Here is a 26,137-nt window from a genome sequence, read left to right as displayed (position 1 = left end):
GTCTGCAGTTTCTACGGCTCCTTGAGCTTCCTTCCAGCTTCCCTGCTCGTGCCTTACCTACCCTGGGTTCAGCGAACAGTGTGGGAAGTGAGACAGTTGCCATTTCCTACTCCAGGGGATCTTCCTGACCCAGGGGTTGAACCTGTGTCTCCTCCACTGGTAGGCACATTCTTGACAACTAAGCCACCTGCATCTCTGATGTCTCCTCCAGTGGCAGGCAAACTATTACCAGCGCCACCTGGGAAGCCCCTAATACCAGATTATTTGAATAGTAAACCAAAACGCTGCTAATTTCAAACACAGGTGTTTTTAACTGTTTTGTGATACACTCTCCTTCTCCAAGCTACTTTCGAATAACACTCTTTCAGTGCTCCATGGTATGTCAATATATGCATAAACAAACAATTAAAAAAATAACTTCTCATAATTACTTCAGGCTCTAACATCTCAGGACTCACTTAGGACTGGTGAAGGTAATTTAGTTTCTATTTAACACAGCGTTGAGGCTGGACGCCTGGAAGTGATACCTGGAAGATAGTCCTTACCTATCACAATGGTGTTGAAGGACACCTGCTCTGCATTCTTCCCATCATTATAAAAAGCCAGATGCCAGATTCCGGAATCCAAGTACTGGATAAAGCCGGCCTCGTGGAGACTGACAGACCTCGCCTGGCGCCCAGCTCTTTCGGACTCCAGCAGGTTCCGCTGCTCTCTTGCGATCAACCTGCTGCCATCTAGGAGCTCCACAAAGTCATACTGAGGACGAGGACAAGGAAACCTGTTTAGCAGTCAGAAACACTACAATGGCAGGAAAACGTTCCTGATGGACAGTCCTTCTAGGTGTTGTATTTACAGGGGTGATGGAGATTACCGCCTGCATACCATTGTTGTATTTAACATCACGGACCATTTCCTCCCTTAATTTTATTTAATTCTTCCGGCTGATGGAAAGTTTGTGAGTTTAAGCTATAGAGAACAGACCTGGGGTTTGCCAAGGGGCAGGGGAGGGGAGGGATGGAGTGGGCGTTTGGGACTGCTGGGTGCGAACTATTGTATATAGGATGGATAAATAAGGTTTTACTGTATAGCACAGGGAAATATACTCAGCATCTTTTGCTGTGTAATAGAAATTTATACAACGTTGTTTAATCAACTATACTTCAATAAACTATAATTTTTTTTTTTTTACAAAATTTGTGAGTCTAGTTAATTTGGGGCTACTACCATAAACCTTCATCATTTTTATTTAGACATTAGATGATCTCTTAAGGTTTTCTCCTAATACTTAAGTAGTAACCACTGCTACTGAATACTTATTCTGTGCCAGGATTATGTTTGATCATCATTAGCAATATTTCTAGGAAGACGTTATTGTTTACACTTTAAAGATAAGGGAAACTGAAACCTGAGCAGGGTCAGATAGCTGGTCAGTGGTGCAGGTGGTTTGTGAACTGCAGTGAGCTTTGCTCCAAAGTTTGGGCTGTTTCTACTACCTGACTCCACACCTCTCGGTGACCCTGATAGAACCACTGCAAGTGCCATGGAGAAAGCCAGCCATGGAGTTTTACTTAGTTGCAGTTAGATTAAAAACATATAATAAGATGCCTTTACATCTTTGATCGGCTCTTCTGTCCATGGAATTTTCCTGGCAAGAATACTGGAGTGGGTTGCCATTTCCTTTTCCAGAGGAGTTCTGAAAGGATGAGCCAATTATTATCATGAAGTCAATCATCAATAAACAATATTTATTCTAGTAAGATTAATCATGAACACTGGGCAGCTGGAAGAATTTAACCAGAGAATTCAAAGGTAATTTTTAAAAAATGTGATGTGGCTGGTAATAGTGGGATAATATTTTGTAGTCAGAGATAATTCAGTGAATTTGGAAGACACTGCAAAGACTTTTCCAACAGAGTTTTAATAAAGTTGTTTGACAAAAGTTTCTTAAAAGTAATTAGTCACTGTCTACAGACTTTTAACCCGGTTTCACTTTACTCCTGATGCATGTATTGATGGTGAAAAGTATACTACAGCGCTATCTATATAAATCATTAATGTTAGAGCACTGCACGTGTGAATCATTAATATTCTACTTTCTGATAGAGTCCTTAAATGCAATTTCATCAGAGGTCTATTTAAGGAAAACTTATTTATAATGAATTCCTTAATACAATCAAATTGGAAAAAAATCAGTTGTTGGGATTCAGAAAAATCACAGTTTAATTTGTTGCCACTGTACATAGACCTTTTCCTGTTACTACTGGACAGAATTTAGAATATCTAATTCAGCTTCCAGCATACTAAATTTTAAGTATAAAAGCATTTTTTTGTTATTTTTTTGGTGCAGTCGAACTATACTATAACATCTTTCAGCTGTGAGGAATGTAGAGAAAACCATAATGTGATTAGTATTCAAACTTTTTTTTTAAATTTATATCTTACAAGGATGAAGATAATGACTGGTGTGGATACTTGAACTACAAAAATTTCACTAGAATTATATTCCAAAATTATCAGAGGAAATTAACTCAGCACTTCTGAATGGTGCCTCTGACTCAAATAAACCATTCATTTTATCAGTTTTAAATAGTTGCATGAGCATGGCAAAAAGACCAGAAAAAGTTTCTTTTGGTGGTCCCACTGCCTATAAACATTTCTCTCCCCTAGCATAAACATAGTAACTGAAAAAGTGAAAGGGAGGAAATTTTGAATTTTAGTGGGTCTTTCAAGCCCTGTGAAGTGTCACCTTTCATCATAGAAATCCCCATTTTGCATCACACTTTGAACAGTAAACTAAGGCTGGAGTGGTAAGCATGATGCTTGTGGTGAGGAGTAGCTGACGGCTGTGGAGTAATTATCTACCCAGCTCTAGGCTCTTCCCTGGGGACGTTTCACACACAACCTCAGGAGGATATTCAAATACCTAAAGGTAAGTTTCCTATTTAACACTACAGCCATTGCTACAAAGAAACACAAGTATATGGAATAGAAATTTAGTAGCCTTTGTTCTTTGGATGTACTGTGATCACTTAAGGGCAAACCTGAGTTTTGTTCTGTAATACCTATTCATAAGATTCTTATGGATTTTGTGTGCAGCAAGTCTTAGAATCTTGTTATTTTTAGGACAAAATTCAGTCTCACCACATTGGGGGAGCGATCATGAAACAAAGCTTATACTGAAGGTATCTTGATGGTTCGTTTCTGAACAGATTATCCCTATTCTTAACACGGTTCAGCTACTAAAATCATGAGAACTCAGAATCTATGAATACCTAACTGTGCTCTCAACTTTTTGGTGGTGGTTTAGTCTCACTGTAAACACAGAGGAGGAAGCGATTTTAGAGATCACCTGATTCAACTCTTTCATTTTACAGACGGACACGGAGTCACCAGGAAGTTAGACTTGTTCAAGGTCACAAGGTCAAAAAGTGGCACCCCAGGTTTCTGACTCCCATTCTAAAACAGCTTCATGCAAATGCACTCAAAGGATACAGTATGCTATTAACTGTATAAAGCGTTTAATTGCTTCCTTAGGCTTCTAACTGTCCAGGAGAATGAATCGGGCATCAGGGGGAAGGAAGTCAATTGATTCCTTGGCAACAGTCACACGGACAGTTTTAAACAGGTCACAAAGACTTTCAAAACTCAAGTGATTATTCTGAATGGTTGGCCAATTTTAATTATTTCGGGCTGATTTATTTAACATTCCCCAGAAACAGAGAAATGTTCAATTTGGGCTGCTTTATAGCATATTTCATGTTTAAACACTGAACTCGGAAACAGCTGTTTGCTCTGCTGATCCTGAATAAACTGGAGGAAGGAACTCTAATAACTGTGGAGCTTAAGAAAATGCATAACCTACTTAAACACATACATTGTGGGAGAAAAGAAAAGTGAATATCACGTGTATTGTGTTTAAATACCAGAAGAATTATGAGAAAACCTGAACTACACCTTTTATTCCCCAATCTTTTATGGTATATATAACTTGCAAAAGTCAATTCTAAATCTTTAAATAAACCTTTAAAGTGCTCAATGCATTAATTTTTCCTGAAATTAATTTTTGGAATTTACAGGTTACAAGCTTGCTATTATACTTAGAGGTATGTTTCTTGAGTTATAAAAATAATCATACATGATTCCAATGGAAAAAAACTGTTTTTTTTTCTATTTCACTGGAATATTGTTTACTAAGTATAATCTGTCTGCTATAACTGAAGTCATGGAGAGCCACTTCTACTTAAGAAAAGCTTGTCATTACATCTTAGTCAGTATCACCTGTAACATGAACTAGAGTCAGATGTAACTGGACCCTGCCTAGTACATAGAAAGAGGTGTTTCGATATGTGAGCATTAAAGGCATTAGTTTAACAATGTAGATATGAAAAATGTTAACTCAGAAAAATGAATACACCAAAGCATGGCATTAAAAAAATTCAGTTGTATGAATTATATATGTACATGAAACTTTCTTTAATCCATGACATTAGAGAAAGCATGTTCAAATTTTTCTTACTCATCTTTTTTAAAAACTATTTTTATTAGTATATGGAACAATTTTTCTTATAATTTATATTCTGAGGTTAGAGAAAAAGCATTTCTCACAAATTTACGTCATATAAAGCATCTGGTCTTCCTTTAATACATCAAATTAGTCAGCATGAAATTCCATGGGTAAATAACTGATTTTCAGGCATAACTTTAAGCTCATCTAAATGTCCATTTTAATTAACCATCTATCACATTTTTGGAATTCCTGTTTTTGGAAAAAGTCTAGGCTCCAGTTTTGTGGTAGGTAATTTACATAATTTCTGAGATGTAATGGCATATCTTTAAACCACAATTTCCAATTTACATTCCATGAGTCAGTACTGGATCATGAAAAGGTCTATAGGATTATTTATTATTATTATTATTTATTTATTAATCTGTGACAGTTGTGAAATGATTTTCATGAAAGCAAACTGACTCTAAAGTTATTTGAACCTATAATATAGAAGTATTTGAATTGTTTTAAATAATGTGATCATCCTTGATGATCTATGAAAGCTTTTTTGCCTCTGTATTTTAGTGTTTATCATATTTAGATGAGGAATTGTGGCTTGAGTTGATAAAAGTTCATATTATATATCTGTTTATGGTCCCATAATTTCTTTACAAAGAGTAAATCTGACATAAAGTAAAAACTATGTATTTTCAACAGAATGAACACATGTTTGGGATGAAAATGTCATGTATTTATTATATGAAAGCTGTGTGATCTTTAGAAATGATCACAGAACTGTTCTAAAACACTTGGAAAATCCATGATGTTTTACTACCTAGATGATGTTCAATATTCATCAGGTTACTCACAAATTCTGTACATTTTAATCAATCAATACTGATTAAAGCGAATCAGAAAGAAAAAGCTGTTCTTCCTACTAATTCAAAAGTCTCAAGATAAGTGTCACCTACATTCAAAATTCTCTTCGCTGTAACACATCAATACAAAAGTGGTCAAAGAGTTAAATAGGTGCACTTAAGAAATGGAATGACTTTAAAAATGCAAACTAGCAGTTTTCAATTTATTGGTAATAGAGCCTACCTGAGTGTGGGAGGGTGGTAAGCCTTTTCGGCCATATACTCCAATCAAGGCATCTTTCTGAAGAGAGATGTTGAATTTAAGAAACTGTGGCTGATCTATAAAGAGTTGTGATCTCCAGAAGATACCGGGAGGAACCTCTTGAATCGCTCTTCGGCCAATATCAAGTTCTCCAGAATCTATGGTATTATTTTCCTGTGTAAATCCACCTAATTTTCCTGAATGTAAGAGATTCATTGAAAAAGAAGGGAAAATTAAAAAGAAACAGAACCAAAACTAAAACAGCCTTCTGACTTTCCAAAAATTTTTTTCACTGAAATGCTCAGAAATTTCATTCCTTCTGATAAATGAAATGCTCTTCTTTATTTCTAATTTTCCCTTTAAAAGGTTTTTCTCTGTTAAGATATTCTTCAAGTAATCCTGATTTAGCACATTCTTTAAGATATTTAAGTCAAAATCCTTTTACTTTCCCCCAAGGTACACCTATTACTGCAACTGTTTTCACACTTACAGTCTTTCTTGATCATTTGAAACATAATTATCTTACAAATTATATGTGGTGTTATTTCTTGGGAGAGATTAAGTCTGGTACTTATCAGCCATTCTAAACATACTATAACCCTGCAAAGTGTAAATTAAGGCAGAATGGATTATGAAGATTTCCAAATCAATCAAATTCAAAATTCAGATGATTGCAAGTAGTTGTAAATTATTTTAATGACAGAAGAGAGTCTTCTCTCTACAAAGAACTATTGATTTAACATTGGGTTCATTTTGGAGCATTTACTAGGGACACAGAATTGTAGGTATTAAGAAGAAACATAAACTAGAAAACAGGATCTTAGAGATTATGGACTTCGGCTCTGATGGCTTCTGTCATCAAGCAAGTGATTAGCTGGTTGGAAAGACGACACCTACAAACTAATGAATGAGTAACGTATGGTTAAGGGTCAGAGCAAAGTGATATCACAGAAGGCTGGAGCTGGAAAGATGCCACAGAGGGGTGGGCACGGAGCTCGACTTCGTAGGACAAGTAGGATAAGGTTTCTGAGTAGAGGTAAACTTTGTAATTAAAAACATGCAATGGAACTGCACACGTGTTAGGGCAATGGTAAGCAGATCCATGTTAGCCAGAAAAGAAGCCTAGAAAACTGGTCCTGGAGTCAGACAAACTGGAGTCTGAACCCTGACTCTACTGGTTAACTAGCTGTGTGACCTGAAGGTGTATACTAAGCTTCTGGTACTAAATCTCATCTGTAAAAGTAACCATGCACTCACAGGACTCCTCTAAGCTTTACATGAGGTATTCTAAATAAAGCACTTGGCTCTCAGAAGATATCAAATGAATGGAAGACATCAATGGATTTGTCATGGGAGAAATAGAAGATAAAACTGGAAAAGCAAAAATGGTATCAGATGGTGGAGGTCCCTGAATGCCAGGTTAAAGAATTTGGTCTTCTCATATTCATGGATTTTTAAATTTTCAGTTCCATCAAACGGCATTATTCCACCCCTTTTCCGGAAGTAGATGGTTGTGTGTGTGTGTGTGTCTGTGTACAAGGAGATCAAAGTAGATGGTTTTGTGTGTGTGTGTGTGTCTGTGTACAAGGAGATCAAAGTAGATGGTTTTGTGTGTGTGTGTGTGTGTGTGTCTGTGTACAAGGAGATCAAACCAGTCAATCCTGAATATTCATTGGAAGGACCGATGCTGAAAATGAAGCTCCAATACTTTGGCCACATGATGTGAAGAGCTGACTCATTAGAAAAGGCTCTGATTCTGGGAAAGATCTGAAGGCAGAAGGAGAAGGGGACAGAGGACGAGATGGTTGGACGGCATCACTGACTCAATGGACATGAGTTTGGGCAAGCTCTGGGAGATGGTAAGGGACAGGGAAGCCTGGCGTGCTGCAGTCCTTGTGGTTGCAAAGAGTCAGACATGACTGAGCGACTGAACAGCAACAATGTATGTGTGTGTATATATATATAAAGCATTGTGTTACTATGCATATAATTCATGGCACATTTTAAAAATAGACACTTGTAGAGCACAGGGAATTCTGCTCAACGTTATGTTATGTGGCAGCCTGGATGAAGGGGAGTTTGGGGGAGGATGGATATACACATATCCACACAAAAAGTATATATAAAAAAACAGTCAGTATTTTCATGTCAAAAAATTTCAAAAAATCCCAGATACTTGAAATCGGAGAAGGCAATGGCACCCCACTCCAGTACTCTTGCCTGAAGAATCCCATGGACGGAGGAGCCTGGTAGGCTGCAGCCCATGAGGTCGCTAAGAGTCGGACACGACTGAGCGACTTGGAGAAGGAAATGTCAAGCCACTCCAGTGTTCTTGCCTGGAGAATCGCAGGGACGGTGGAGCCTGGTGGGCTGCCATCTATGGGGTCACGACTGAAGTGACTTAGCAGCAGCAGCATATACTTGAAATAGATTTACTATGGGTAAATTACACTTCAGTGCCACAAAGGCAAATTTTTGTTCCTATGTCGTGTGTGTGTGTGTGTGTGTGTGTGTGTGCGCGCGTATGAGACCAGGAGAAACTGAATTCAAGATTAGTCATGAAGGAACCTTTCTACCACAAAAGTTTAAGGTAGATGTCCAGGTTATGGCCAAGAGGGTCTAGAGTAACAACAAATCACACTTATGGATGAGTATGAAGTCTGCGGGAAAGTGTGTTACTGCTAAGTGTTGGGATTCTTTTCTACCTGGACTACTGCATTCTACAGTGACACATGGCCACCAGGTCAAAGGACAGCTACGGCTAAACAGAGATCCATGAAGTTTCTGAGAAGGTGAAAGGTGACACGAAGTCATTATCTCAAGGCATTAAAGTGCAGTCGTGTGGGAACCCTAGAAGTGGAGAAATAATGAGAATACAGTTGTAATAACCCAGGTAGGTAGCGGGAGGGGGCTGTACAAGAAAGCTTAATAAAAAGTCATTATTAACAGTCTCACTTCCTCTCTTTTTTTTCCTGATGTCCACACTCATGGCAATTAACAGTCCTTCACCTGCCAGGCCTATTTTTGTTGAACTAATTTACCAATATAAAATGCTCTTGAAAATAAAAGTTCAAAATTGGGTTACAGTAATCACTGTAATTTTTCATGTATCAACTCACAGACTATCAACTGTGCATCACTTACTGAATTTAAAAATATTTATCTTACGATATTAATATTCATTTTAGCAAAACTAGAATATATAGATAAAAGGATAAAAAATATAGCCCTACACCCAGAGAATATTTTTGCTTGCTAGCAAACCAAATATCTTTATTTATAGAAATTTTTAAATACCTGAGATCAATGTCTGCTTTTCATTTTGGAAGCTTTTGCACAAGAACTTACATTTGTCATAAAGTAGTTTTTACTGAAAAGATTAAGGAGGGGGGAAAAGGGAATTAACTTTTAGTGAGAATCTATAACATGCTAGGTAGTTTCATCTATATTATGTATTTTAAATTTCAAAACAACTCTGTGAGATTGATACTATTTTGAGATGAGGAATTTAAGGCTGAAGAAGTAAATTATAACCCAAAGGGAGGGTTGAGTCAAGGTTCAAATAGAAGTCTGCATAATTCCAAAACTATGTGTCTTATAGAATCACCTATATAACCCATGCTTTTTATTAAAAACAAATACTTATTTCAAATTATTAGGTTTTAAATTTATCTGTCTATTTCATATAAAATCAGGTGTTAGCCCACTAAAAGACACCAGAGAAACTGCTTAGCTTTCAGTTTTAGGACATAAAATTGTACTTATTTTTATTGGGAGGGAATGCTAGCCTTTGGGTGCCACGGTTACTATGACCTAATATTCTTCATATTATACGTGTTAGTTGCTCAGTCATGTCTATCTCTTTGTGACCCTATGGACTGTAGCCTGCCAGGCTCCTCTGTCCTCTGTAAGTTTTCCAAAAATTAAGACAGTAATCCTTTTGAATATCTAGTATTAATGATGATATAACAATCTATTAAGTCCTTAAAGGGAAACATCACATACACACACGCAGAGAGAATATAAATTTATGACTTTTTATCAACCCAGACACACATATTTACTTTTAATTTAGTCAACTTTTCTTCACTTCTAATGTGTTAAATAAACTTACTGTATACTTATTACATGCCAGATACTATTCTAAGTTTTTGACATCTACCCTTTTATTCACTGTTGATAAAGTGAAAGTGAAGTTGCTCAGTCGTGTCCGGCTCTTTGCGACCCCGTGGACTGTAGCCCACCAGGCTCCTCTGTCCATGGGATTTTCCAGGCAGGAATACTGAGGTAGGTTGCCACTCCCTTCTCCAGGGGATCTTCTCGACCTAGGGATCAAACCTGGGTCTCCTGCATTGGAGGAGGCATATTCTTTACTGCCTGAACCACCAGGGAAAATTCTTTGCATTATAATTTATTATAAATTCCTAATAAGTTTTGGTTGATTTCTACATATACTATTTTTTAAAATACTGAGTAGAGTAGTAGTCCTTTATCCCACTAAGACCCGTTGGTACACGTATTTACACATGAGATCATTCATATTTAGACTCATTCATTATGTGCACAGATTTCTAACTCTGTTATTATACATTATTGCCATTAACAAGTTCTATTGTTCCTATCTGAAGCTTACGTGATTTAATCTGCTCTCTGGTCTTGATCCTATCTACTGCTGCTAGAAATGGCTTATAGATGTTTTAACAGTGTACCCATGCTTTGAGAGCTGGTCAGCATTAGCTGGTGCTAATCCCAGCACTGTTTTCCAAAACATCATCTTTGCCCAAGGGCATTAGCTTTGGAAACAGTAACCAAGTTCTGATATCTAGGGTTTCGGGTTTTGCTTTATTGCTTTCTTTATATCCTGATTTTGAGGTGTTAAAATCTTTCTCACTGCAACAATATGTGTACCCACTTCTGGGTCGAGAAGTGTATCTACTTGTATAGTTAGTCCCATAGTTAATTTAACAGGTGGCTCTTTTTCAGAAAGAAGGTTATTTTTAATTGTAATACAAAAGAACCAAGGTTGAGTGGACTGTTTCTTTTTTGTCTACCTGTAATGGAAAAATCTTCCTAGAATTTCAGAGTTCCAGTGCCCTTGGAGGTTATCTGGTCCAGTATTCTTCAAACAAGAGTAGTTCATACCCCTATGGAACATGAGGACTTTTCAATGTAGGAAAAAGGGGAACATTATTTTATGGAAATTATTTCTAGAACCTCAACAATTCCCATATTTAGACTTCCATTACAACAGACAGGCATACTTTTCACATATCCAAAATCTTTCTTTGATACACTCTCTTAGAACATAAAGTTTCCAGTGTGTCAAACAGGCAAAATTGAAAGTACTTTTTGCTGATAAACATTCTTTTTTAAAAAAATTTTTTAAAAATATATTTAATTGGAGGCTAATTACTTTACAATATTGTATTGGTTTTGCCATATATCAACATGAATCCGCCACAGAGAGACACAGATGTATAGAGTAGTCTTTTGGGCTCTGGGAGAGGGAGAGGGTGGGATGATTTGGGAGAATGGTATTGAAACATGTATAATATCATATATGAAACGAATCGCCAGTCCAGGTTTGATAAACATTCTTTAACCAAGACACCATAAACCCAAGGAAGGTCTCTCTTGTTTTTCCTGCCATACACGTATTTCTAGCAAAGGCAAAGTGCAATGAAGTTAAGAAATGGACTATTTAAGACTGCTGGCAGTTTTAACATCGGATGCATCAAGAGGGAGAGAGAAATCTTTGTTTTGTGCCCTGTCACCCACTCACCCATTGTCTCTGAATGCTTTTCATCTGCAGAAGAGTTTCATGATTGCAAAGAGAACATCAATAAAGTAAGAAGTATTCACGGCAATGATGCCTTATTTAATCCAATTGTCAAACTCCTGGCAAGGCTTTGAGTTTTATCCATCTCTCTACTGCCTGCCTAGCACAGGAATTCTGAGCTGAGATGGTTGTGACAAAATTTATATTAATTTATTTGAACTGAAAAAAAAACAAGTCAGACTTTTTATGGAAGAAAGTTAAGTTTGATTTTATTGAAAACTAGCTCTACCAGTAAATTAAATAGTGAGTATTTCCCATACATTTGATGAGCTAATTAGAGATACTAAAAGTATATAATATGATAAAAGCATTCAAAAGAGATTATAAGAAAGGTAAATGAAAATGAACAATGGCTCCATTTTCTACTGCATTCTGTACATATCAGATAAAATAAAGTGCCACTAAGTAAAAGAATAACATATCATTAGTGGTTTGCATCTTGCTACGCCTCGGTGAAGCCTTTTCTGGTGTACTCCATGGAAACTGAGAAATTTGGATTGATTTGGAAAACTGCGTAAAGAATCCTTTTGAAATCAGGTAGCTGCCAATTCCTCACTTTCAATAAAATTGAAGAAGAAATGTGGTGGAATTGACACTTGTAGACCATTAAAGATACTTTTTGGAAACAGATCACTACGTGACTTTTAACAAAGGACTAACAAGGACTTCGAACATTCCCATCTGCTTATTTTGTAGGGAGAGTTCTTATGTTTACACTTATAAAAAAGGAAAAACAGGAATAGAATTGATATTGAAATTTGCTTTGCTCTTGTAATAGGCAATATTCATCAGTGAATGCATAAACTGTCTGAAAAGTCCCCATCTCATCCAGAGAGGTATTTTTTAATATTTTCACTTTTTATATTTAATAATTATTAAAATACTGACATTATGTATATCATAATTAGGTTGATTTCAGCCAAATACGTGCAACTGATAAATGGAAACAAAATTCAGTATAGAATGAAACAGATTAAAAAAAAACCACCTAAGAGTACTATGGTTGCAGGAAATACAACTCAATACACATATTTTAGACTCACAAGAACAAAATAGTTTTAAGATCACTGATCTAGCTTATCCTATGAAATGTGCTCATTTTTAAGTGCCTATCAATGTCTCTCTGCTTCAAATTATTACACTATTTAGAATCTAGGATTTATTTTGAATTGAGGTCTCAAAATGTCTCTCTCCTAAGAGGTAAATGCCGACCTGACCCTCTCACTATAATCAGTGATACAGAGAGATAAGGACATCACAGATTTCTCTCTGCTTAAATCCATGGAACTGGCCGCTAATATTAGTACAACAATCCTGCTAAAAAGCCTCTATCTGAATGTCAGGAGACTAGAGTTTTGTGAAGGTGCCTTGTTTTTTTAAATTCTGCACTGCTGCTTTTCAAGTCATGGCCCTCCTCTCCTTCGGCCAGGTCAAGCGTGGTCGTTGCTGTTAGCATTTTCAAATGCTCTTTATTGATTGTAAACACACCTGGAAGTCAGCGTGCCATTGACACCGTTTGATAAACTTGTAAATACTTGGACAACCTTTTCCTCTGAAGCTCGTCAGTCCTCCCAGATAAAAGCCTGGAGACAGATGTCTTTCATCATGTCCTGAATTCCAGAAAACTCTGGCTTCAGAGGAAATGAAAGGAGGGCTAGTTTTAGTGCTCGCCATCCTCCCTTACTGAGATCACTCCATCCTTAAGCCCCCAGAGTCTGAACCTGGGAACGATCACAGGAAATACGAAGGTGGTCTGTAGGTTTTACCAAGAGAAAAAGGAGGAAGGATGGAGGAAAAAAAAATAGACGGGGCAACAGACTGCCCTGTAGTTATTCTAAACTCAAAGTGTGTGGGTTAGGAATCAAACCAATTAAAACCTTCACAGTTAGAGTGAGATGTACCACGTCTTCAAACACAATAAAGTATCATCTTGAAGGTTTCCCCCCGCCCCCATCCTGTCCTGTTGTGCCTCAACGTGGGAGCCACTGGCTGTCTTTTCACCTGCTAACTGTGATTTTTCCTTTCATCAGTAAGTGTGTGTCACAACAGTCTTAACGTCTTAAAATATGGTTGTCAGAGTGTGAAAACATAAAGAGGCTGAGTACATATAGCTATTGTTATTCCTCTCCTTCTTATGAGATTCCTAGTTTATATAGAAACACATCAGTAAAGTGGCATTTCTTAGATAACTCCATCAAATAAAGGACTTTATACTCTGAGACATTTTATGAATTATAATTTATAACCCCCAGATATCATAAGGACAAAACAGAGTAGTACTTAAAAATCCTATCAGTAATTTAGGGGGTTTGGTATCTGTTTGAGAATTACTCTATGACATCAAGAAAACCACTCAAAGTTACAAAATACTACTCTTTGGGGTCATAGATATCATGAGCTTGCTGCCTGCACATCATGTGAGTGAACTGGCCTATACTGATTAAAATGAAAAGGCAGAAAATACATCCAACTCTGAAGGTCTAACAATTGTCAAGGAAGGTAAATGATAATAAATATCATCTTAGGTCCCACAGAGGCACTAATAATTAAGGCATCAGGAAGCAAGGTTGGGCATTTATAGACAATCAATAGCCCACCCTCCAATTCTATGATCTAACCTTGGATTTATACTCTGACTTTGAGATCTCTGAGAGAAAATATCTTTTTATAAACAACCGCATGCCATAACTTAACATTATGTATACAGAGTGTTACATCACGAGCTAAGTGAATTAAAACATTACCTTGCAAATGTAGTTTAATGGACAAAATCAATGTAGCATCTAATTAAGCAGCTATTATACAATGCAACAACATAAATACTATATGCAATATTGAATAAAACTCAATACTCTTGAAGCACTGTTAGCCCCATTTCTTCAATTCGTAGGCAACTTTTAACTTGCTCTAAAATCTAATTCTTTGAAATTGGCTTGTATTTGAGAAAATTCATACATGATGAACAAAAATGTAAAATTTAAAAGCAATCTGAACCTTTTTTTGTTTAAAGAGGATGAATCACATAGTTTTTCAATTTGTTCTCATACAAAAGGGGTTTTTAATTATTTGCTGACATATAATTGACATGCAACATTATATTAGTTTCTGATGTATAATGACTTGATAACTATATATATTGTGAAACAATTACCACAATATGTCTAACATAGACAGTCACAATTTTTTCTGTATGTGATGAGAACTTTTAAGATCTACTTTTTCACAGCTTTCAAATATATGAGACAAGTGGAGGAAGGGAAGAGATTGACCCCAGACACTGTCTCTGCCCTGTCTCGCTTTCCCCAGAGGTTAGGGGGTAATGCCTGGGCACAACCTCCCATGCGCTCCTCTGTCCCTGCTTGTGTGAATATACACACTATGGCTCCATCGCTGAATTGTCAGTTCCTGGCAGGGCCCCTACTCAAAAGCACCGTGCGGGATGGGGCAGGAGGGCTGGGCTAAGGAGACCCTGAGAAGGAAGCCCCAGCTATGGGACTGCAGGAGGGAAAGAGTGGGGGCCCCCCACCTCATCCTCAGGGTGACTAATTAAAGTCACCATGTTGTATATTATATCCATGACTTATTAATTTTAAAACTGGAAGTTCCTATAAAAGTTTTTTTTTTTTAACTTGGAGAAGTCATTTGCCAGAGTCACACTAACCAAAATTGATGGCCTTCATTTTGTCTTATATTAATGTGCTGTGCTCAGACACTCGATCACGTCTGACTCTCTGCGACCCCATGGACTGTAGCCCGTCAGGCTCCTCTGTCCATGGGATTCTCCAGGCAAGAATACTGGAGTGGGTTGCCATTTCCTCCTCCAGGGGAACTTCCTGATGCAAGGATCAAACTTGCATCTCCTGCACTGGCAGGCAGATTCTTTACTGCCAAGGCATTGGGGGAAACCCAATAAAACGTTAGGATGTATAAACAAGTAAGCAAAATGTGTACAATAAGCATTTTTCTCTTCCGTTTGTAAGAAGTACCCTACATGTGTGGTCAACAAGTGCCATTTGATCATTCACAGGAATCATCCACTTTAAGAGACACTCTACATTTCAATCTATATAAACCCAAAAGAAATACTTTTAATTCCTGTATAGTTACTGATCTGTTCATATTTGTGTTATCAGTGCATTAAAGATTAACCAGTTGTTTAAAGCAATTATATTTCACTTAATTGAGATTCCCCACCAACAGTTTCAATTAGGCCAGCTTTTCTTCACTCCTCTTTAATCCACTGTGTGCTAATTCCCACTGTCACTGCCATCAACCGGCAGATCACAGTTTATTTGAAAATGCAGCACTTGGTATCAAACATTCTGCACAGGGGCAGCGGTGGCGGTATTATTATTACACAGGGGCAGCGGTGGCGGTATTATTATTACACAGGGGCAGCGGTGGCGGTATTATTATTACTGTGAAAATCTGACATTTAGAAACGTCCTCTAAAATCCCTCAGCCTCCCTAAGAAAGAAGAGAGGTGCATATATAGCACTTGGTAGTAAACACTCTATACAGGGGCAAGAGTGGTGGTATTTATTATTATTGTGAAAATCTAACATCTTCTAAAATCCATCAGCCTTCCTAAAAAAGAAGAGGGGTGTCATGAAGTATTATTATTAAAACAGAAGATGGAAAAGCAAAGAACAAAAAAATACGGTAAAAGCATTAGTCACAGCCAGTGGGTACATGTAAAGTAGCTGCACATATAAAATACAAATAAATATACTATATAGATATATAATAGCTTCTTTTCAGTCTTGCAAAGAAATCAGCCACATGAGGATGAAAATAACTGATGCCAAAGCAGAAGAAAAATATTCTAGATTAGAAACAAAGAGGAAGGAGAGCCAGGGAAATGCTGAAAGGCAAAGAGCCTGTTTCTCATGTGACGGAAAAAGGTGTCTTTATCTGGTTGCTTTGAGATATAAAGTACTTTGACATTTTGCAAAAAGTCAGAGAATGCCAAATGCCAAGCATAAATACAAGTGTGTACACACATATAATAAAAACAGCTACATCAAATAAATATACTTACACATGTACACATTTTTCTGGGTGCTTATATTGAAAAAAATGAAATACAGCATTCTCTAATAACCTCTTAAATACCAATTTTTAACCTCAGAACCAATTGATTTGAAAGCCTGTTAGCTTAAAGTGTAAACTTTTGAAAGTTTAGAGAAAGGGCAAAGCTGAGGAAAGGTCAATAAACGATAATCCTTTAATGTGTTTTGTATGTAAAAGCTTCTAAAACAAAATGAAGATGGTATTCCAACTTCACATACTAGCTGAATGAAGAAAACTCAATAAACCCAAGGTGATATAAGAGACCCAAGGTGATATAAGAGATGATACACTGAATTAGAATCTATTTACAGACTAAAAATAAAACAAAACGCACACTTTTGAAGGAAAGGCAAAAAAAGCCTAGCCATCGACTCAGAAGGCAGAGCACTGTATTATTCCCGTAATAAAAATGTGAATGTTCAAGGCTTCAAGTAACTGAATGAAAGTCACTCATTCAGAGATAATATTTGTAATTCTAAAACCTCTTCCTTCTCCCATACACAACTGGCTCTAACACGGGTAAAAATAAATTTATGGAAAAGAAGTGTTAAAAGAAAAACAGAGGACACGTGATTCTTTCTCTTACCATTGTCGCCAGAAGGTAACGACACCGTGTTTGTTGGCATGGCATCAGAATTCACTTTTCCATTCTCAAATGTGTCATTTTCTGTCTGCTGCAACTGCCAATTGAGGCCAAAGAGATGCATTGCTGGGGGTAAAAAACACACGTTGTTTAAAGGTCTGCTGCTTCCAGCTACAACAGCAAATGGTACATCTGTTCATAACAAGAGTCACATGTAAAGTTAGAATTACCATGTTCTGAACAGCAAGAGTCATATGTAAAGTTAGAATTACCATGTTCTGAATAGCAAGAGTCATATGTAAAGTCAGACTGTCCATACTCTGAGTAACAAGAGTCACATGTAAAGTGGAAATTCCCATGTTCTGAAATGCCAAGGATTAATCACCTAATAAAAATCAGAAAACAGTTCCTCACACAAAGGCAATTCAGGCAGCAGTGCAAGGCAACACGGCAGCACTTTAATAAAGATTTGATCTGATTCGGCTAATGAGCACCGGGAAACTCTCGGAATGAATCCCTCTGTGCTCTGCTTTGTTCCGATTCTACCACTCACCATCATCTAAGTGAGTGGCAGGACAGGACCACAGGCCCCTTGCACACTTGGTTGTAACATTTATAGGTTCTTAAGAGTTGGCGATGGACAGGGAGGCCTGGTGTGCTGCAGTCCATGGGGTTGCAAAGAGTCGGACACGACTGAGCGGCTGAACTGAACTGAATTGAAGAAGACATGGCACTCTTCACTTGGACTAAAGTAACAATTCGTCTCACAGATCAATATGGTGCATGAAATGGTCAACATGGATTCCGATGCACAACATACAGTAATATTCGAATATTCTTAATTTGAGATGAATAATCTTCAAATCTTTGACTTACAAGTCAGTACTAGCACAGATCAAGCAACATGAGTGTGTGTCAGATTCAGTTCAGTTCAGTTCAGTCACTCAATCTTGTCTGACTCTTTGCAACCCCATGGACTGCAGCACGCCAGGTCTCCCTGTTCATCACCAACTCCCAGAGTTTACTCAAACTCATGTCCATCGAGTTGGTGATGCCATCCAACCATCTCATCCTCTGTCATCCCCTTCTCCTCCTGCCTCCAATCTTTTGCAGCGTCAGGGTGTTTTCCAAAGTGTCAGGTAACTTCACATAAAGTTTTTGATGTAGGATTGATAATCTTATAAATTTATGTATAAATTCATATATAAATTTTATATGTTTACTAATTTTCTTTATGTAAAAATCTTAGCAAATAGCTAACTAGAAGACTAAGTAATTAGAAAGAGAAAGGTAACAATTTATTATTTTAGATATTTTTATTTTATTCTTTAAAAACATTTAGAATAATACTCACTGTCACATTAATCATTAACACTGAAGGTTCATTTGTGCGCCACAAAATAGAGTTTAGGAATTAATCCCTAAGGAAGGCTAAATATCCATTGGGAAATCTGGTGATTGTCATATTACTATGTCATGAAGGAGAATTTTTCAACATTATTTGACAGTGTATATTCATTATACATACTGTAATTTACCAAAGAGAGATGTAAGAGTTTAGAAAGTACTGTTAGAGACAGTGTGATAACGACTGCTGTTAAAAAGCCCTTATTAAATATCGAACATATATTAACAAAACTGAGCTGTTACAGTGTAAAGAGCAATTAGTTAGACGTGGGTTCAATCTCAGTCTAGAATTTGTCGTTGTTTAGTCGCTAAATTGTGCCTGACTCTTTTACGACCCCATGGACTGTAGCCCATCGGGTTCCTCTGTCCATGGGATTTCCCAGCAAGAATACTGGAGTGGGTTGCCATTTCCTTCTCCAAGGGATCTTTCTGACCCAGGGATCCAACCTGTCTCTTGTGTCTCCTGGATTGGCAGACAGACTTTTTAGCACCAGGGAAGCTCAATCTAGAATTTAACTTTGGACAAATGATGTAATACTAAACATTAGGTTTACTTACAAAATGAGGCTGGTTAAACCAACCTTAAATGATGTGAATTTTCTAGACCATGTATATGAAGGATGTGTGTGTGTTAGTCACTCAGTTGTGTCCAACTCTTGTGACCCTAGGGACTGTAGCCCTCCAGGCTCCTCTCCATGGGATTCTCCAGGTAAGAATACTGGAGTGGGTTGCCACTCCCTTCTCCAGGAATTTTCTAGGCCATATATATGAAGGATAGCTGGCACCTACTGGGAAAGCCCATAGTATGTAGCTCTTTCATTTACTTATTCTGTACTCCAGGTTATTGAACCATTTGTAGTCGCCTGACCAGACCATAGAGTCTCAATAAACACCCCACTTAGGCCCCGCATCTGCAGTGCTCCTTACCCACTGCAAAATACCTATTATTCCCTCTAATGGTTGGTGTCAGCTTCTTGGGGAGACCTCCTGACTGCATGAAGTATCTCCCAAGATTGTCTTAGATCATTCACGTATCTCATTTGCCTTATACAGTGTCTGCTACTGACCAGATCTCAGTAAGCATCTGTCAAAGAAATAAACTCTATTTTCGGAGGTTTTAAAATCTCTGACAACACTTTTGTGGACACAAGTATAGCAATTTAAGGCAAAATTAATAAATACCAAATAAAAATATAAATGGCTAAGAATGGAGTGTTACATTATTAATGAAGAATTAATGACTGGTCTTAGCATAATGCTATAGGAAAAGTATAATAGCTGAGTGAAAGGCCATTAGCACTGTGTATAATTGATCAATTTTTTAAAAAAGATTCAACAGTTTGGGGACATTCTATTACCAGTCTCACATTGTTTTGTTAACAATTTCTCATATAAAAGTCATCCTTTAGTAAAGAAACACACCAAACATAGACAGGAACATAGCCACATCCACCCTGGACAATTTGTAACAAACATATAGGCTCATACTCAATGTTTAAATTATAGTGTTTCAGCAATTTCCTTTAAAGACTAATTTTTTCAAGGATTAAGATACAGGTTTACAATTCTCCAATATACAAACTGTCAACTCATAAAGAAGTATAATTTCAGGTCATTTTGCATTAGAGTATGTAGTTTTTGAGTGGCAAAATATCAGAAGCTTTCTTAACATTTATCACTTCATACATTTTTCAAGGTTTCAGATAGTTCAGCAATGTGTGAATAAAATGCTGTAGTTCTACGTACAATAAGTTTTGACAGACATACTCTGTCTTAGCAATAATATTCCAAAAGAGCCATAGTTTCTACACAAAATAACGTATCATCATTGTGAGCTTTTATGTAACATAAAAAGCCTTCTTGAATGATGGATTTGCTTACATTACTGGTTTTAAAAGACTCTGAAGAGGAGGAACAGTCCCTGGGTCATGCACAGATATCAAATGTTAAAAAGCAATGTTATGTTTGTGTTTGGAGAGCTATTTTACTTTTTGCCAGATGGGCCACAGCTTTATTACATATATTTTTTATTATAGAAAATCTCAGTAAAATGGGATTTTGGTTCTACTTAAGATGTCATATAATAAGAAACATACCAAATGGTACTGTATCTTGTTAAACTCTGCTTTGAAAACAGACACCAAACAGTTGTTTGGTCTTAGGATGTTACGTACTTTGAAAATGTTGGTGTTTGGTATTGAGTGAAGCTCTTGACACTGATGTGTAACGAGAGATTTTTATGCAGATATAGAGGTTGATTCCAAAGTTAATGAGAGACAGAGACACATACAGAGAGAGAGATACAAAGAGAGAGTGAGAAAAAGGAGGCAACAAACTCAAAGTCAGAACGCTACTGAAATCACTGAGCACTGGTGTAATGAGCTATCTTGGCAGACACACAAAGGGAGAATTAGAGAAACAAAATACATCTATAAAGAAAGAAGAATGATCCTAATTCTTTAATGCCCAGGCTGGAAAGCAGAGTTGATCCCGTGAGAAGGCAATTGCGGCCACTCTTCATGATGCTGTGACGGGTCCTGGTTTGCCCTGGACCCGATGGAGGGCATGGGAAGAGTGCCAGAAAGGAGGCTGGCAGCTCTGTGCTCTGCGGGGCCCTTGACCCCTGGGTGGACAGCTTAGCTAATGAGGACAGCTTAGGCGAGGTGGCACAGACTGGTAGCAATACCAGGCATTCTCTCAGCCGCAGACAGGGTCCTCTGCCTTGGTGTGGGAACATGGGGATGCAATATTTTTTAAAAATAAAATGTTCACTGAACACTTAGCTATGTGTCAAGTGTTGCACTTATGCTTTAGCCTATCATCTCATTTAATCTTCTCAAAGGCTCCATTAGGTAGTTACTTTTTTTTTTTATTGTAAATCTGTGAAATCTGAGACTTTCTGAGCGTAAGGTTCCAAATGAGTAAGTTGTGGACCGTGACCCAGACCTTCTGGTGAAAAAGGGCACACACACCACCTATAGCCTACCCGAGGGTGGTGGAATGTGAAAATCCACACCGAAGGGAGTCAACTGTAACTTCTGTGAGGGTCGTAGGCTAGAGACATGATTCTGCACTACATCTAGGAAACTGAAGGCAGAGACAGAGTTTGGAGGGGAGGGAAGGAAAAATCAGTAACCGGTAACACTTGTGTACTCCAGGCACCGCCCTGCCACACAAATACTTTTCCGTCGTGTGTATTGTTCCAAAAGGAAAGTTCTACAGTAATGTTATGACAGTGATTAAATTAATAACAGGCTGTTTTGGTTAACTCCAAGAGTCTTAAAAACAAATTAAAAATTACGCAAGTAAACAGCAGCGTGTGTTTCAAAGTTATAGAAATACTAATGGAGATATAATCAGTGTGTTTTTGCATTTTAAAATACCTTGATATCTATTATCTCCTAATAAATGTAGTGTGTGATAGGATCGTTACCCCTGTAACACAGGCAGAGAGGGGGTCAGTGATTCACCCAGTTAGTGCATGAAGAGGACCCATGTATCTCTGTGTGTGTGTCTCTCTGTCTCATTAACTTGGGCTCAGTCTCTGTATTTGCATAGAGATCTTAAGTTATACATATTAAGTGTCAAGAGCTTCACTCAACACCAGACTCCATTTTCAAAGTACATAACAGACCTCCTGATTCTATTTCAGGATTCCTTTCCCTGTACTGTGCTGTTTTCCTACTTATCTGAATCAAAACTGAGCATTCGCCTCAAGGGAATTATAAAAAGTCTAACACAAATTGTTAATGCATCTCTCTTTTGAGTAGCAGACATACTCAGAAGTTGTCCATTTCTTAAAATTGAGTTGTAAATACAAGATGCTTACCAACTATAAATAGTTGTATTTTTGCAAGATCATTTAAAGGTTGCTTGTTGGGAATTAGAATATATTTTCTCCATATTAAAAAATCTTAGATACAGTGGGTAAGTCCCCATAGATGTACAAAATTCAGCCTGCATATCCAATAGAAACATGTATCCACAGAGCACCAAAAGGCATGAACAAGAATGTTCACAGAAATATTTGTTACAGCCCCAAACTGGAAAGAACTCCGATGTCTGCCTGCAGTAGGATGGAGAAACAAATGATAGGATCATCATACAATGGAATTCCACACAGCAGTGTGAGTGAGTGAGCCACCTCCAGATGCCACAATATGCAACAACTTCACAAACGGAATACTGAGCAAGGGAACCCATTCACAGAAGATGTTAATAATACTGTGGAAGTCCACGTGCATAACATTCAAAGCAGGTGAAAGTCCCCGGAGTGACTCTCTGCAGGGGGAAGTGGGGAGGTGATGCCTGGGAGACCCCATGGGGGCTTCTGGAGAGCAGGTAATATTCCATTTTTTCTGCCTGGGAAGTGGCTCCACTGGGTTGTTCACTTAGGTTCTGTATACTTTTCTAACTACATACTAAACTTAAATATTTTATTTAAAGTAGTCCATCTGACACAGAGCATAGCTAAAGAATGTATGTTTTACCTTCCCTGAACCTTGCCACAGGTGCTTTTCTCTGCAAAGCTCCCAGGCATTCCTGCCCATAAGGTTGTGGGCGAGACAATGAAGACAGCCTGTTACAGCAACACCACCCCGACCCCCAGCCCCACTGAGATAAACAGAGCAAATGCACACACACAGCAAAGACCCGGTGTAGAAGGATGGTAAGCGACTCCATCTGCTAAGAGGAAAAGGGAGGAGTGAGCCAACAGTCAAGAGACAGAAGACATCCACATATCCACTAACGAATGGATAAAGAAAATACCATATACATATGTTGTTGTTTAGTTGCTAAGTCAAACCTGACTCTTTGTGACCCCATGGACTGTAGCTTGCCAGGCTCCTCTGTCTACGGGATTTCCCAGGCAAGAATACTGGAGTGGGTTGCCAATCCAGGGATTAAACTTGTGTCTCCTGCATTGGCAGGTAGGTTATTTATACTACTGAGCCACAAGAGAAGCCTATTGTATAAATACACAGGACAAATACTACTTGATTTCACTTATATGGGCATCTAAGATAGACCCAAAGGAGCAGACAGTTGAATGGTACCTAGGGCTGGCATGGGGGGATATAGAGTTTCTATTTTGCAAGATGAGAAAGTTCTAGAGCTCTGTTGCATAACAAGGTGAATATAACACAGACCCCTGAGCTGGCCAGATTTGCCTGTCTACCATAGTGTCCTTAATTATTCTGCTTCCACGACATTGTTCCTTATAATTCCTGGTTTCTGGGGTGCCTTCCCCAAACTCTGCCTGATGAAATCTCACCAACACCCTAACATCTAGTCCACATAACATTTCTTCATGAAGTCTTCCTAGAATTAATTTGTACTCTTATACTGCCATCAGTTCAGTTCAGTTTGGTTCAGTCGCTCAGTCAAGTCCGACTCTTTGCAACCCCATGAATCGCAGCAAGCCAGGCCTCTCTGTCTATCACCAACTCCCGGAGTTCACTCAGACTCATGTCCATCGAGTCGGTGATGCCATCTAGCCATCTATCTCATCCTCTGTCGTCCCCTTCTCCTCCTGATCCCAATCCCTCCCAGCATCAGAGTCTTTTCCAATGAGTCAACTCTTCGCATGAGGTGGCCAAAGTACTGGCCACAGCTTTAGCATCAGTCCTTCCAATGAACACCCAGGACTGATATCCTTTAGGATGAACTGGTTGGATCGCCTTGCAGTCCAAGGGACTCTCAAGAGTCTGCTCCAACACCACAGTTCAAAAGCATCAATTCTTCTGTGCTCAGCTTTCTTCACAGTCCAACTCTCACATCCATACATGACTACTGGAAAAACCATAGCCTTGACTAGACAGACCTTTGTTGGCAAAGTAATATCTCTGCTTTTTAATATGCTATCTATGCTGGTCATAACTTTCCTTCCAAGGAGTAAGCGTCTTTTAATTTCATGGCTGCAATCACCATCTGCAGTGATTTTGGAGTCCAAAAAAATAAAGTCTGGCACTGTTTCTACTGTTTCCCCATCTATTTGCCATGAAGTGATGGGACCAGATGCCATGATCTTCGTTTTCTGAATGTTGAGCTTTAAGCCAAGTTTTTCACTCTCCTCTTTCACTTTCATCAAGAGGCTTTTGAGTTCCTCTTCACTTTCTGCCATAAGGGTGGTGTCATCTGCATATCTCAGGTTATTGCTATTTCTCCCAGCAATCTTGATTCCAGCTTGTGCTTCATCCAGCCCAGCATTTCTCATGGTGTACTCTGCATATAAGTTAAATAAGCAGGGTGACAATATACAGCCTTGACGTCCTCCTTTTCCTATTTGGAACCAGTCTGTCGTTCCATGTCCATATCCTGCCACAGCAATTTATATTATTTTATCTTGAACAGCCCACCTTATATTTGAATACGTTTTTAACTGTCTCTTGTGTGAGAAGTAGGGGGGTCGTAGGAGAAGCACAAATGGACCTTTGCAGATAGGGGGTTAAAAATAGGTACTCTGATGGAAAATGATGCGTTTGGGGTGGGGTAATGGAATAATGTATAGGATGTTAGCTATGGAAAAATGGGAGGGGATAGTTACAGGAAAAATTTAATATGTAATTCAGCTTTTTCAATATTTTGCTTAGAGTTGATCTTAGAGGGCTGGCTCTCCATTGCTTGGTTCCTGAGAAATAAGGATGATAACAGAGAATCTGAGACTGGTAACAGTCATAAGCAGTCTTAGCACATTATTGATTGGAGATGCATAAATGCCACAGAAGTTAGTTTCTGCAAAATGCCCCAGTCAATAATGTGTTAGAAAGTACCTAGTATAATTCCTGTTTTTGCACAGCAGGAAAATACAGATTTTCAAGATGATTCCCAGTCAGAACTCTCTTAAATTAGTTGTAGTATCTGACATTTATCATCTACGAAATTCATGAGCATACTTTTTATACTACCACCCAAGTCAATGATAAAAAAGTTACAAAGATATCAACTCTAGAAATAACTCAGTGCTAAACTGTCAATCACTTTTGCAACCTATGTTACTTATAGCCCAGTAGTCTACTCTGAACTACATTTTAAGGGTTTTGCCTGGTATTCTTAGATTGTAACCAAATTCAAGATGCTTAAATTAAAATATTTCTGTGTCACTCAAAAAATATTCTATAATTTCTTAAATTTTTTGTTTCAGAAATGCCAAGAAAAAAATCTCATTAATTGAGAGAATTTTGAGACAATATGCCAGTGAAAATCTACCAGTGAAATTTTATGAAGAAATTTTCAGGCTCTGAAATACCACTGAAGTGAGAGAAATTATAGCATCCACTCCCTTTATTTTTCAAGGCTGATGGAGATGAAAGGAGTGTGTGGTATTATATTTATTTCACCTCCTCCCCATAAAAAAATGGGCATGGCATTGTTTTTAACCGATGTATGCTGGCTTGATATTTAAAAGCCAGCATGTAGAAGACTTGAAACCAAAATGTGTCATTAAGGAAAATTATATGCCACCAAGGAGCAAATTCAGTGCCATTTTTAGTTTCATGTTGAGAGAAATGGTGCCAAATTTTGATCTTGTCTCTGGGGACCATGCCACCGAAGTTGTTATCACAGCTACTATTATTTCTACTGGCGTGCCTGTGTTCTCAGATACTGCCAAACAGGGATGGGAAGGAAG

General features: G+C 37.9%; 1 protein-coding gene across 5 annotated transcripts in view; it reads right to left on the bottom strand.

Annotated features, from left to right (window-relative positions):
* Window positions 1–26,137, bottom strand: part of TENM3 (teneurin transmembrane protein 3) — a 629,396-nt gene that overhangs the window by 122,014 nt on the left and 481,245 nt on the right. For all 5 annotated transcript variants that reach the window (XM_069573182.1, XM_069573184.1, XM_069573185.1 and 2 more), the window contains 3 exons: window positions 17,104–17,226; window positions 5,588–5,802; window positions 546–756 (listed from right to left, as the gene is read on the bottom strand). In XM_069573182.1, coding sequence (XP_069429283.1) covers window positions 546–756; window positions 5,588–5,802; window positions 17,104–17,226 — 549 coding nt within the window. The remainder of the gene's footprint in view (window positions 1–545; window positions 757–5,587; window positions 5,803–17,103; window positions 17,227–26,137) is intronic.

This window comes from Ovis canadensis, chromosome 26 (assembly GCF_042477335.2).
Source record: "Ovis canadensis isolate MfBH-ARS-UI-01 breed Bighorn chromosome 26, ARS-UI_OviCan_v2, whole genome shotgun sequence".
Lineage (NCBI taxonomy): Eukaryota > Metazoa > Chordata > Mammalia > Artiodactyla > Bovidae > Ovis > Ovis canadensis.
Note: the sequence above shows the minus strand (reverse complement) of the source record. Positions and strands in the feature narration are given on the sequence as shown.